This window comes from Cygnus olor, chromosome 1, assembly GCF_009769625.2.
Source record: "Cygnus olor isolate bCygOlo1 chromosome 1, bCygOlo1.pri.v2, whole genome shotgun sequence".
NCBI classification, from domain to species: domain Eukaryota; kingdom Metazoa; phylum Chordata; class Aves; order Anseriformes; family Anatidae; genus Cygnus; species Cygnus olor.
In genome coordinates this window covers 7,315,549-7,329,976 of record NC_049169.1, presented here as the reverse complement: position 1 = coordinate 7,329,976, position 14,428 = coordinate 7,315,549, and the positions used below count along the sequence as shown (strand labels likewise).

General features: G+C 44.4%; 1 protein-coding gene across 9 annotated transcripts in view; it reads left to right on the top strand.

The window, feature by feature from the left end:
- FRMD4A (FERM domain containing 4A) overlaps window positions 1-14,428 on the top strand; it is a 359,570-nt gene that overhangs the window by 284,717 nt on the left and 60,425 nt on the right. For all 9 annotated transcript variants that reach the window (XM_040547746.1, XM_040547697.1, XM_040547738.1 and 6 more), the window contains exons 6-8: window positions 2,319-2,375; window positions 4,994-5,016; window positions 12,318-12,401. In XM_040547746.1, the coding sequence (XP_040403680.1) occupies window positions 2,319-2,375; window positions 4,994-5,016; window positions 12,318-12,401 (164 nt within the window). The remainder of the gene's footprint in view (window positions 1-2,318; window positions 2,376-4,993; window positions 5,017-12,317; window positions 12,402-14,428) is intronic.

The following is a 14,428-nucleotide window of genomic DNA, read 5'->3' as shown; positions in this document are numbered from 1 at the left end:
ACGCGAGTCCTTCCCCGTCTGACTTCCAGCCACACTAAGCTGTGCTGTGTTATTAAAAAAGGCGCTGAATTTGAAAGTTGGTTACAAGGTCTCTGCTCAGATGCAGAGCGAACATCCAGGCAGCATGAAGGGATCCAACAGGTATAGAAAGGGGGATTCAGTGCTTGCCATCCCTACAACTAGCAGGTCTTGCAAGTTCCTTCCTTGTAGCACAAAAAGTTTCCTCGACGGACTTCTCACACATGGCTTCATCCCTGGTTCCCCTGCTTCCAGGAAGGGCCATACTGTGTATGGGATGTGTAGTAACACTGTGTTTGTACATCAAGCCGTCCCCCATTGATTCTCCAGGCACACACCCTCAAATATAGGACTGCTCGTGTTGGGAGAAAAGAAAGCTGTGGCCTGTTTAGTGTGGGGCAGCTGGTCCCTTGGGCTGCCAGCTGGCTCTGTGTTGGGTACTGTGCTGCTCCTGTGGGTCATGCAATTGACCCACATACCCAAACCCTTGCATGGGGCCAGCACAGCCAATGTTGCCCAGAAAGGCCAAGCCACATTTGTACTACCAAACAGGCAGGGCTTGGCGTTGGACGCTGTCCCTCTACCAGTCATGGTGTTTAATTAAAAACACTCTCTGGTATGGGTGCCAACTAGCCCTGACCCGGGCATTGCTGGGGCATTGTCCAGGCACGAGCACCTGTTCCTGAGAGGCAATGTACTTAAGCTAACTCTGTTTGGGACTGGGGGAGGGAAGAAAAGTGTTTAGTCATGAGGTTTACTGTGCTGTGTACCCTTAGGGCCAGAGAATGGGCCCTGGCCCATTCTACCTACTAGTACAGACTTGCCACAACATCAACATGTGGTTGCAGGGGCTGGTTCATCCCCGCGATGCCCAGTGCATCAAGGAGAGTGGAAGATCAGGCACTCTGGTTCTCTGCATTGCCCCTTGCTGTGGGACATGCCCAAATGCCCCAGCCTGGCCTCGTCTGCAACTGTATCATGCACCGGCTGCTTCCCTTGGCACACGCACAGGGTAGTGCAGGTGCCTGTGTGAATCACGGTTTAGCCGAGCTGGGGAAGGTGTGTTAATCGCCTGTAGCAGAGCTGAGCTTCACTCCCCAGGGAGTGATCGTGCAGGAGGTGAGGGAAGTGCTTATTTTAAAAAGCTGGCACCGGTAGAAGCCAAGGACACCTGGATCTTATCCTCTGTTTTGTTCTCTTTGTTTTTGATTTTGCCAGAGACGAACCAACGCGATTGTGGCTTGTAAATGAGGTGCGGCCCTGACTTGGCTGGAGCACGGATCACAGCCGTGATCTATGTTTAGATAACTCACTTCTTGCCAGATGAAATAAAATATTAAAAACAGCAGTTTAAATAAATACAACAGAAAATCCACCACAGGAGGAAGCTGAGCAGGGACCCAGTGTATGTGGCCACATCGGAGACCTAGTTGTATAATTGATGTCTAAGCATTATCCAAGTAAAAGCTCACTGTCTTCCCAAAAGCCGACATTGGTTGGGACCAGAGACTTGGGAAGAGCACACTTGGCCATGGGATCAATGCTCCTGCCTCCCATCCCAAGCATTTTTGGTGTCTGCATCCCACACGTTTAGATGAAGCAGTACACAGACCACACAGCAGAAGAACCCTGAAGGGATCAGATAGGGCCATCGGTGTCCTTGTGACTCTGGTGTCCAAGCAAAATGCTCACAATTTCGCCTGACCCTCCAAGATTACTTTCGTCAGGGGCCAGATCCTATAGAGTGAAGATCTGCCAAAAGATTTGCTTTCATGGGTCATTCTCAAAGCAACTTCAGCCCCTGTGCTCATGGCATGAAGGGGCCAAAACCAGAGCTCCCATCCTGTTAGAGGCAATATGGCTTTTTTTTCTGTGAGCTTACAGTGGACAAGGGCCAGAGAAGTTCTGCAAGGGCTTTGACACAACACACAGGTGGTATTTGGGGGAGAACAAAATGTATTCCCCAGACTACCTTTCACTAAATGATACATGAAAATAAAAAAGACCCTGATCCTCCCCCTTCCACCTGCTTTCTCCTTCCTCCTCCCAAGGAATCCCTTCATGCCACATCCAGCTATGCTTCATTTTCCAGGCCATCACACTGAATATTTGTATTTCTCTGCATAAGAGTGAGCAGGTTCAGCTTCACTTTGGTCTCCAGGATCACTGCTTTGAAGCCTGGCCAGGGGAGAAAACTGGCACCACATGCTTCACCTTGCAGTAGGAGATGCACGTTCTTGTAGGAACTCAAACTCACTGAGCTCTCTTCTTCTTCTTTTTTGTTTTCTTCACCCTTCAAGGAACTCATCGAGGTTGACAGTGAAGTGGTGTTTGAACTAGCTGCCTACATCTTGCAGGTAAGCACCAGCCTTCTCTTGCTTGATGCTTCCTCATGTGCATTGAGTCTTTTGACTTGTAGAATCCAAAATGGCTGTACAGAAGCACGGGGACTCCCCAAAGTACAGGAGTCTCAGAGTCCCTGTGAACCAAAGGGGAGATTCCTCTGTGTGACTGAGGTTTGGATGCATGCAACCTTCAGCTCCTGACAGGTTTGCAGTGAGGACGACCTCAAGACTTAAAGACTTTTCAGCAGATGAGCTGTGAAAGTTGTCTTTACACAGCTTTTCCATCATTTATACCAACACAAAATAGGTACAGAAGGCTCTCAAACCAGAACACTCCACATGTGAAGCAGATGCCACTGCCCAGCATTTTGCTTACATAAATGCATATTATGCTGTGTTAACACAGACAGCCACCACCCTGGGATATGATGTAAAGCCTGAGAAAATCTAAGTGATGAATGAGATTCCTGGGTGAAATCTGTATCCAGTGGGTTCCTCTCCACTGACTTCAGCTGCATTTGTTTTCCCAGTGGAACTCCTCCCTCTGATGATCTCCATAACCTTATGTATATACAACTGTCTGTATTTTCCAGCGTGGGCAGAAGGGCTTAAAGATTTTCCAAAAACACTTCTCCAGAAACAAATATTATCTTTGCATTTCCCTCTTCAGGAAGAGGGGAAGGGTCAGAGGGCGAGTTACCAGCAGGGTTTGGTAAATATCTGCTTCACAAAGAGGAACCTTTTCAGAGTAGCGGAGGTGGGAGGGGTTAATGAAAGATCACATTTATGAGCATGGCTGTGGGAACAGATCAGACATAACTGTCAGATGATTCTTGTTCCCCTTTCTTAGTGTAGATTTTAAATTTTTTCCCATCAGCGTGAAGCTGTGCGGATCCATGTAAGCAGACAAGGCACCTCACCAGACTGCACTAATAAATAACGCTTTGCACTTCCATAGCACTTTCGTGTTATGGAAGCAATTAATGAGTAGGGATTTGAATCTTCATTAAGATCATTTTATGTGACAAAAATGGAGCGAGAGAGTCAGGACGGGGGACTCAATTAAAAGCACATTACAGAAATTGCATATTGGCTGTTGGGGGAATAGACATCAAACAACAAGCTTATTGTGAGAAGCAGCAATAGGGTTATGAATCTATTGTCTGCTCATCCTAATGAATAACTTGAGCGCTTAGTAATTGTACGCCCAGATCCAGATCTGCCGCTGTAACCCTTGCTGCTGCGATTGTTTCTCATCACAAACACAGGATGTTACATGTATTCCTGTAGTAGTTTGATGTGTAACTTCATGAAAACAGTCCAAACAAGCCACACCCCTGCTGGCTGTAACCAGAAATTACTACAGCCCGTGTTTGTGACGGGATCCCTGCAAAACAAGATGGATCATACAGCATTTTGTCTTACTCCTCACTGCAGCATTTAGGTCAAAGGGCTGAAGTATGGAGAATCTACCCTACAAAATTGTTTTTGAATTCAGTATGCTCATCCCTGTGCAGGCCAGGGCATATCCTTTGTTTTTTTTCTCTGTGCTGTACTATAATTATGATATGTTCAAGGATTCCTTCCTATGAACCACAGGAGAGCTTGTCTGCCCTTCAGTTCACTCAGAGGGAGATGGGAAGATACTAAAGGACTGTCAGAAATCAAGTGCAGCCTTATTTCAAATTGTTGTGGTACCAGAACAAATTAAAGTACCACCAAAGCCCTGAATTTTACCCCAGCCTGAGGACTGCAGCACCACTGAACATGGGCTGACAGGTTTTGCGGGTGGATATACAAAACCTGAATGCAAAACTCAGTCCTCTTGGCAGTGGAAACTCCCTCACTGCAGAAATTCCATTACTGACCAGTTACAAAGTACAGTATTGCACTACGCTTTGTGTGTAGCTGTCAGCAAGTAAGATGCTTAACATATTTCATATGAAATGTATATTGCCCATGGAAAATGCAAAACGTATATTAAAGAGGGAGCTCACAAGGTTTTGAGGGTTTGCCAGATACCCAGTAAGACTGAGATACTGATCTAACTATTGGAGTAAAACATGACCCAACCCTTACATCAGGCTGTAATCTAATAGAAATGTCTATATATTTAAGTAAGGGAGCTAAATACTCCCCCAAACACCCAGCAAGGAGTTAGGGAATCCTGAGTTTTGCATCCCCTTGAAAACTGAGAGCAAGCTTTCTGAAAATCTGCTTGATAGGAAATAGCCAGACTACTTGTAAAAAGAGTCGGGGTTTCCCAGGGGCTGCAAAACCACTGAGACTTCAGAGATCTTCTAGTAATATAGCATCCATGTTGACCAAAATAATTACTTATTTACTAGCATTATTTCCTGTAGCTTCTTGGGTATCCACCAGCAGGATGAGGAATCATTTGTCCACTGTATTAGGCAAACCCTTTGTTTGTTAATCTAACCAGCTCACCACATGTGGCATGGCACTTGACAGTAGAGACTGGTTCCAGAAAATACATAAGGAGTCAGTTACAACAGGAAATTGCTGCTAAATGAATTTTGCAAATGGAAAATCTTGAACAGTAGTTTTCTTTTTTCTTTTTTTTTTTTCTATTTTTGATGACTTACTTATTTTTATCCCTCATTTTGCAGGAAGCAAAGGGAGATTTTTCAAGGTAGGTGACCTTAAAAGTTTTCTGTCGTTGTGTGTTGTGGTTATGAATCTGGTGAAATCGCCATGTGAGTGATGTGACTGAGTTGTAGGTGTGTAGCAACAGGAATGCTTCGCCAGCATAGACGTTGTATTTCCTTAAATCATTTCTTCACAAAACACAGCCTTTGACCAGACCATGCCCTTGCAAACAGCATTGTTTGTGTCTTTTTTGTTGACAAATCTCTTTATATGCCTACGAAGTTCAGGAAATAGACTAGTCTTCAGAAGGAAATTACTGAGGAAATGACTCTACAATCACTGTTATATCGCGGATCTAGCCAGGGACAACATTAAAATTCCATCACTAATTGATATTTCAGCTTGAATTTGGACTGAGTTCTCAAAATCAGAATTTAAATGACTTCTAAATTTAAATTTAAATAACTTCTGCTATCCCTTCATCCAAATCTTTAGAAGTGCTGTAAGATATTCAAAGAGGTGACTGTGGTTGGTGTTTCAGGGGACTATTAATGAAATGCCCACGAATTTTCATTCAAGTTGACAACATTTGTCAGTTATGCATTAGTAGCACGCAAAGGTCAGATGGCTGTTTGATGCCACATGTGAGAAACATGAAAGTTCCTCATCCTGAAGCCTAGGACAACTGTCTGTGCTAAGCATTTCACATATATTATTATTCCATATATTATTTTTTGCTGACCTAAAACTGAGTGCAGCTGGAAGACCACAATATCCACTGAAGTTGGTTTCAGAGGAAAAAAAAACACCAGTGAATAGGCAGTGAGGCTGATTGCCAGATGATCCTGAAGAGGTATCTTTTTTTGTCAGCATTGAGATACGCTGGGAGGAGTGTAACGGTACTCTGCACACACACAGAAGATTGTGAATAACACACTGATCAGATAAAAATAAAGTCCCATCTTGTGGTGAACTGGGACTTATAGCCCACTGAAATGCAGACAAATCAGTGAAAAGGGATTGCAAATATTGCCTGTTCATCGTGGAATCTGAGATGACATAACATAACCCTTGCTAAAAAGGAAGTTTAAAATCCCGCCTTATCTTTTCCCAGAACCTTAATGAACTCGCAAAATCCTGACATGCGTCTGACCACAGAAGCGCAAGCCCAATCTTGCTTCATCTTTCAGTTCCATCCAGTTTTAAATAACTCAGTTATCAGCAGTGTTTAGATAGGGAACGCTGCAGTACACATGGCTCTTTTACTTTTCGGTGTGGTTTTCTACGCACTGCCACACGCTCAGCCCAGAAGAGCTGGGCCGAATCTGTTCTGCTCAAATCTGTGATAAACCACATCTTCCATTGGTTTTGCTAGGAGGAAAAATATTTTAAGTTTCTCAGAATAACTTGGACATGATAAAAACACACCCAAACTGTGTATGTTCAGGCTACGAACCTCAGTACAGAAAGGAATCAGATGGCTGAAATAATAGGACTGAGAGGACATTTTGTTTTCATTTATCTCTTTCCAGACCTGAAGTAGAAATAGCCAGTGGAAAGCATGCATCTTTGGTGCCCCTTGTAAAAGGAATGGTTTAGTTTATCAAAGTGCATTGCCTTGAGAGCACAGGAGATACCACAACAGATGGTATTAACTGCTTCCTCCACGCTGGTGTGCTGATCATCACCATCACCATTAAAACAGTTAGCTTTTACTCCTTTTCACCTGTGGATCTCAAAGGTTTTCAGTGAAAGGGGGAATTCTTATGGCCAAGGCAAGCAGAGAAATGCTGTCATAATAACAACTTGCTGACAATGCTAGGGATCTTATCTTATAAATGGGTTTTGGAGGCAAAGCAATCTGCCACATTAATGGAGTTTAAAGCCTCTTCTTGGAGGAGTGATGAACAATCCTACCCTGAGGTTCAGATTGCACATCAGGAGAAGTTTTCTCACTGAGAGGGCGTCAGGCACTGGAGCAGGTTCCCCAGGGCAGTGGTCATGGCACCGAGCCTGCTGGAGTTCAAGGAGCGTTTGGACACCGCTCTCAGACACATGGCCTGATTTTTGGGCGGTCCTGTGTGGAGCCAGGAGTTGGACTCAATGATCCTTGTGGATCCCTTCCAACTCAGGATGTTCTATAATTCTGTTTCATGACCGTCTATGTTGTAGGAGCAAACTTAGCATCTCCGGGGATGCCTGTCCAGTGTCTCCCCTGTAATGTGTACTGACAGAGGTTTATGTGCTGGGTGAGGTCCAGGTGCTACCGGAGTCAACATGAGGTCACTGTGGTCAAGACTTTGTCCATTGAGACGTGTGGTTGTTCGTATCAGCAGTGCAAAGTCTGAGAGGCGAACCGAGCCTGGGGCCAGCAAGAGGAACTGCAGCTGGAGACATATGGACTGGCTTCTCGTAGGACTGAAGTTGGCTTCAACGCCTGAAGTTAGTTGTTGTTGAAATGTTGTTTGTAATGGAACTGTCTGCTGCTTGAAACGGAGGAGCACTGCAATCGGGAATGCCTTGCTGCTGAGATTTAGAGATTGTTCATGGCAGCGTATGTTGCATGAAGGCTGAACTCCTGAACTCCTGCTTTGTTTTTGGAGAAAAAAAAAAGTTCATTCTACAGGGTTACATGCTTGGAATGCAGACTGCAGATTTCCACACCTGTGTTGTCTGCTGCCACCATCAGATTTATGGCCTGTGCGACTGCGAGTTTCTCTTTGGCCCGGATCTAGAAAAGTACTGTTGAAAAGTCTCAATGGCTGTTTGGGAAATCTGGAGAGCACACAGCCTGCATCACCCCTATCTATCTTGATACCGCAAGAGCCCAGACAGATCAGTTTGGCCTCTATAGCAAACAGTTTGACTAAATATTTTTCCATTTCTTACATGTGTTTCATTTCAAAACTAAATCCATCAGAAACCCTGAGATCCTGAACGTTTTTAGATGAACTCAGACAAGCATTTCCCAGTGCTGGGTGTAAGTGGCCTGGCCTAACTCAGTGTTTCACTAGCAGGTTTGTGCAAAGGGAGCATCTCTGAGTTGATAAAGATTTAGGCAGAACTTGAGCTGAGCAAGGTTTTAAAATAAAAAGTTATTCTCCTTGAGAAGTTTCTAGTCCTCTGCATTGACAGAGAAAGGTTTTCACATTATTTAAGACCCCCCCAAATGCCTCAGCTGCCAAGACTGCAACATTTTTACATTTAGTCGGGTACATATCACTGCATTGAGGACTATCAGGTAACCCCCTTCAGCTGATTCTCAGGTTAAACAAGACGCGTAAGACTTGATCTGTGCTTTTTGTTATTGGTTACAAAAACTTGGACTTCAAGGAAACGGGATTTACCTGTGTAAAGCTCCTGAGTTATTATCCTGCAAACAGATATAAAGGCTATTGCCCAAGCTGCTATTGTTTGTCAGTGGGAACCGAGTCACACTTGGTTGGCGGACAAAAGGCAGTTTCAAGTTTCATTTCTTTAGACAAATGTAAATCCTATAGGTGTGACCCTCTTTAGGCCTACAAAGAGGAAGGAAACTGGTGCTCTGGCTTATTTGGGAGTGGGGCATCGCATATTGCTGTTGAGATTTTCCCCCGTAATTAATCCTACCGGCTTTAGAAGCCAGTCTGATGTTGACTAAAATCTTTGGGAAACTCATGCCAACGTTGGTCTTAAAAGTTGAGATTCCAGCTTCTCAGCCTTAAACTGCCGCTGTGTCAAGGCAGCTGGAAATAACATATATCAATCATTTGTCCCTCAGATTGGGAAGGGGGAATCTAAATAAAAGAAAATCCTGAAATATTGCAGCTAGTTCTTCTAGGCCATCATTTCTGCATTTCCTCCAGTTAAACAATATTCAACATTTCGATTCAACTCCGAGTTATCTCCCAGCAAACTACAAAATAACAAGGGAGGAAAGCCAACAGCCAGCTTGCTGTTAAGTAGAATTTCGTAATAATTTCAGCATTTGGGCAGATGGTAACCTAATGTAGGTTCAAGCTCTTTTCTTTCTGTGCAGCCACGTGACACTTAACCAGTTAAAATTTATTAAGGGGTTACAAAACCCAGTCTGCACTCTTCCACGTGGAGGAAATCCTAACCACTGTCTCTCGAATGGTACCATTTATTCGGAGAATCTCTGACTCTGCATTTCCTCCTTCATTCAGCTGGATTAATTGCTGTGCCGAGAAGTGTTGAGAGCTTTCACCTGCAGTTTTGTTTTGTTACCGATCGTTGTTATTACACGCGCATGGATCTCCTGAGCCATAGCTACATATGCAATCTTGCTTAAAATTTTTGTGGAGAGTTTGAAAAAAAGAAAAACAAAAAAAAAAAAACAAAAAAAAAAAAAAAAGTTTTTCACAAAATGCTTATGGCTAGGTAAGCCTTTACCCTTGAGTGTAGACAGAAATACTGCGATGTGGAGACTGATTTACGTGGCCAAGACTCATTAAACAGGCAGTGCCAGAACTAAGACCAGAACTCAGGAGTTGCTGTTTTCGAGGTCCATTCTCCAGCCAGTCAAACCCTATTTCTGGATGGCTAACTAGCATCCAGGATCCCACGCAGATGGCTTTCCCAGTTCACATTTCACATTGTTATTCAGTCTTTTAAATAATTTCCACCATAGTGCAGGATTGAAGTGGTCTGGAGGACACGGAGAAAGTGTGTTTGGAGCTTTTTACCCTTTGTATTAATAAATCTGCCTTAAAAGCACCCTTCCATATATACCAACCCTGGAGGTAGACTAGACACTTTAGAAAATAAATGCAACACAAGTGACAGGATTAAACACTTTCTAAATACAGTAATAAAATAAACACACCGAGATATTTCACTGGAAAAGTGGGAAAGGCAGTAAGTAGGAAACCATTTGTAATCCTACTGGGAACATTTTAAAAATGAAGGACTTTGGTGTTTTAAAAGGAGCCAAAGGGAAGGTGACCTCCTGGCCACCGGTTAAATGCAATGTCATTAGTTTTTTCCTTCTGTTTGATTTGACATCCTTTTGGGAGCCTAAATTCTTTTGTCTCGAGACAACTCTTGCCAGAAGCTCAGTGAATATATGGACCAGGGCATGAAATACCTTTTTGTTCCTGGAAGTGATTACCTGAAATGCATTTGACCCTTTGAAGTTGAGGCACCACCTTTACGGTACTTTCTAGGTACCGAGCAGAAATACCGATCCCATCCAACAGCATCACTAAGAATGACTTTTCATCTGATTTTTTAAAGACTTATTTTTATCGCCGTGCAAGCTTTGTTCCTCCCTGGCAGAGAAGAAGGAGCTGACTGGTATTAGCCCTTTCTTTCATGGGAGCCGTTGCTGGTTCAGCCTTTTTCCCAGCCTCTCCGAGATAGTTAGTCACCGCTAATCTCGTCCTACTTGACAGTTGTCTGGGCTCAGAAAGCCCCTGTTTGGAAATTACTCCCTGTCTTCCCAGAAAAGTTTTGGAAGTTTCTCAACTTCCTTCTATGAGAAACCAACCTCAGAAAGTCTTCACTTGAGGGTGGGGACCGCTGCTTGTGCTCCAGTTGTTCTGGCTTTTTTTTTTTTTTTTTGCCGTGGGGTTTTTTTTTTCAGTTTCTTTCATAATGTCAAAAAAAAATCAATAGGAGCTGAGTATGTACATGCTGTGGAGATGTCTCTGAGCAGATCCTGCAAACTCGGTAAACAGCAGCAGCTTGCTTTCTGGGCTGTCAACCACGGAGCAGAGTGGCCAGATCAGCAGATAACGTGGAGCAGAGCAGCTTCTTGTTCAGACTTGTGCAGATGTTTACCTGCCGTGGAAGGAAACATCGGAGTAGTTTTTGAGCGTTTGCACTTACAAAGGAAGATCTGATGTTCAGCTGACCGTGAGATTTAGGCAGGAGTGGGTCTTCAAACACTGCAAAATTTGAGTCTGATTGATACTTGGGCATCTCTGTCGTAGATTTGTTTTGACTGGAAGATACGGTCCTGTTTTAAAACTACTGACTTGACTGTCAGGGAGGTCCCATGATAATAAATGCTTGTAGGCATCCCCAAAATATCTAGTCCAGGATTTATGTTAGTGGTCCACCCTATGGCTCAACCTAGCAATTAACCTGCAAACTCCAATTAAGGCAACCCCACTGAGGTCTCAGGCAGAGCCTGCTGCTGGGATGTGCCAATGGAGAAATGCTGCGGGAAGGTATTTACAACTGAGGCAGCACCGTATCTCTACGAGCCATCTCACAGACTGTCCCAGAGACCAGAACAAAGCTCAGGACGACGTCCCAGGACTCTTTGAGCCTCTAATGCTCAGGCAGTCCTGGCAGGAAGGCTGGTCTGCAGCTGGAGATGCCGAGACTACCTGTCTGCCTGTTTAATGGCCCTGCTGCCCTACAGGAGAAGCCGGTGGGCTGGGAAATCTGGAGCTCTGGAAGAGGTATCTGCCTCTGCAGCCCCAGGACAGCCACGCTTTTTTTGCAGAATAAAGGGCAGGGTGCAAGAAGGCAGGAAAAAAACTGCTATTGAGAAGTTAGCCAATAAATACTAGTTCTTTGGCAATCCTCAGTGGCCTGTCTGTCCCTCTTGGCTGTGTATTTCTAAGATTTTAAAAGTAACAACAGCACTGCTTTCCTTCCCAAAACTTTGAGGGACTTTTTTTCGTGTGTTCACAATACCATGTGTGTTTGTAAGTGGAAGGGAAGGCATTTTGGACCTCTAGGAGAAAACCCCACGGTTTAATTTCATCTGTGAGAATCTGCCTGCCATTTCACGAGCTTTCCCTGCTCACCGGTGTGCAGTTATGCTGCTCCAGCTGGCCGGAGCGGTCACTGGAGATTGCAGGGAGGAGAACGAAGGGTTTTGTGTAGCAGGACTTAAATTCAAGCTGGAGCCTTATCAGTGAAGACGTTGTGCAAAGGCCAGTTCCTTGGGGCAAGAGGCTAAGAGCAACCTGTGATGCTAAGAAAGCAAATCATTACTTTTTGCAGCAGGTTGTAGGCATTAAAGAAGGGTGTTTTTCTGTAGCTGAAAGCATCTCTTCTTTTTTCTCTTCCCCTTATTCTTTTCCCTATGTGAGCGTGTTGAACTCCACTCAACGCAATGTGACATGGTGACTAGTGTGTCCAGAGTCACTGGTAAGAAATGCTTCAACATAACCATCTGGGACAGCTTCTCTCCAGTTTTGATAATAGAGGGAAAAGTTAACTGGTCTGCCATAAAACAAATAAAGAGAGAAGAGAAAGGAAACCCCATTGCTTTTTGTTAAGGAGGAACAGATGTAGAGCTGTAGCAGCCTGCCAGCTAGGTCAGGTCATATCAAATATTGTGGTTGTTTTCTTGTAGCCTGATCCTCCTTTTGAACTCTCTTTCAGCAATGAAGTTGTAAGGAATGAATTAAAGAAGCTGCCAGCCCTTCCAACACCAGCGCTGAAGGAGCATCCTTCCCTTGCTTACTGGTAACGTATCACTCTGTTGAGCAGCTTTGCAGTGTCTCATCCAGGTCCTAGCTATGGCAATTAGTGACCTGAGGGTGAAGATGGGATGCAGGAATTCCCATCTCCTAGCTCTGGGTCTGACACCAACTCATCGTGTGATTCAGCCCATGTAAATCTACCACCCTGGGCCTCAGTTTCCTCATGTGCCAAATGTCTGCCGTAATGCCTGGCCAGAAAATTCACTGTAAGCATGCAAAATGAAATCAGGGGACCTAATGTGCCATTCCCTTTTCCTGCACTTTATGTCTGTCCAAAGAAAGTGTGACCACAGTTTGAAATGTCGCTGTTTTGCACTGTTCTGCATTGGTTTTGAGGGACTGAGGTTCACCTTGCAAGTCCTTTCTGTATGGCACAGCTGAACTAAAAGGAACGTATTCCTCCTCTTATGTGAACTAGGTGATGGTCAGAGGTAGAGCCTTGTAACTTTAGTTTTTATTGCACTGAAAATAGAATGCAGGGTAGGAGAAAGGCCATAATTAAGTTCTGTATGCCCCACAGACAGCTTCTGTACCACCCCGCCCAGCCCTTTTATCTGTGCAAATAGGAAAGAATTTGGGGAAACACTCTTCATTAACAGGGAGATGCTTTCACTTGATTTCTCTGTTTGTTCCCCTTTCATGTTTATCTTTAAAGCATTAGGCTATGAGCCTGAGGTGGGGAGTGACCTTCTTTATCTGCTCCTTTTTTAATTCCTGCATCTTGGTAATCTGAGGATGGCAGGGGAAAACAGTTCAGTTCTTACTTTGCCAGGAAGTCCATTCACTTTTCATAGCATGGCTACAATACCAGACTTAGCTGTACCTAGTGTCAAGCCACAGACAAACCAGTCTGTGAGGTCCTTACATCTTCTGAGCACATCAGGAGACAGTCAGAGTCCCAGGCTGAGATTAGGGACATTTATACAAAAGATGTGGATCACCACAGTCTGGAGGCAGAATGATCTCCCTCTTTCAAGCATCTCCTTCATTTTTTCACAATCTAATGCTTCGCTGAATCACAAACATATTAAAAACTACGCCATTTCCAGCCGGGTCTGTGGCCTGGTCTGACTGACAGGCAAATAGCTCAAAAGCTAAAGGCCACCACAAGAGGAGCAGTGGGAACAACAAGCCATGGACAGGGAAGAAGGCAAACCTGACCCTTCAGCAGCGACACGGAGTGAGGTCTTACTAAAGTGCCCATGCCCACGTAGTCTTTATTTCAGTTGCCTGTGATAGCATCTGTATACAGGAAAGGGATGACAACCCAGGCAGCTTGTGAGGCTCCATCTGCCCGTCAGGACGTGTCTGCCCCCACTGTCAGCAAGAGTTAGTCAGAACATTTATGTTAGAGACTTCTGCTGGGAAATCCCAGTGAGGTCTGGGACTGCCTCTGTCCCCTCCTTCGGTTTGGGCAACGTTGCGTCACCTGGAGCAAGAAGAGCCACGTGAAAACCTTATGCTCAGGATGCAAGTATTTACGGTTATACACAGGATACAGCACTTCTTGCAGCTGTACTTAATTCTGGGGGAGTTCCCTTGTGACTGAGAACAGGTCGCAGGTTGGGAAGCTGGCTGTTTCCAACGGGGTAATAAAACCAGTGGCTACAGTCCTGTGACTCCCTTGTGATTTCACTTCAGTGGCCAGGTCACAGAGAGCTTTTATATACTAGCAGCTCATTATTTTTTAATGGTGGCTTTTTCATAAACAACCCCTGAAATGCTGAACGCTCACAAGAAGAGGCTGCTGGTGAATCAGACAAAAAGCTCAAACTTCGGTGATCTAAGAGGGCAAAATTTTAAAAAATGTAGCTACCGTATCCCTTCTCATTTGCATCTCACACAGATTGAATACCGGATACAAATTTTATCCTGTCCCTTTCTATGTGCAATTAGTTTTATGCTCCAGTTCTTCAGTATTAGGACAAAGCAAGAGCAAGTGAATTTCCAGCTCCAGAAAGGAACATTTAAAATATCAGAGGTGGGACAAATAATTGTTCTAGTTTAAAA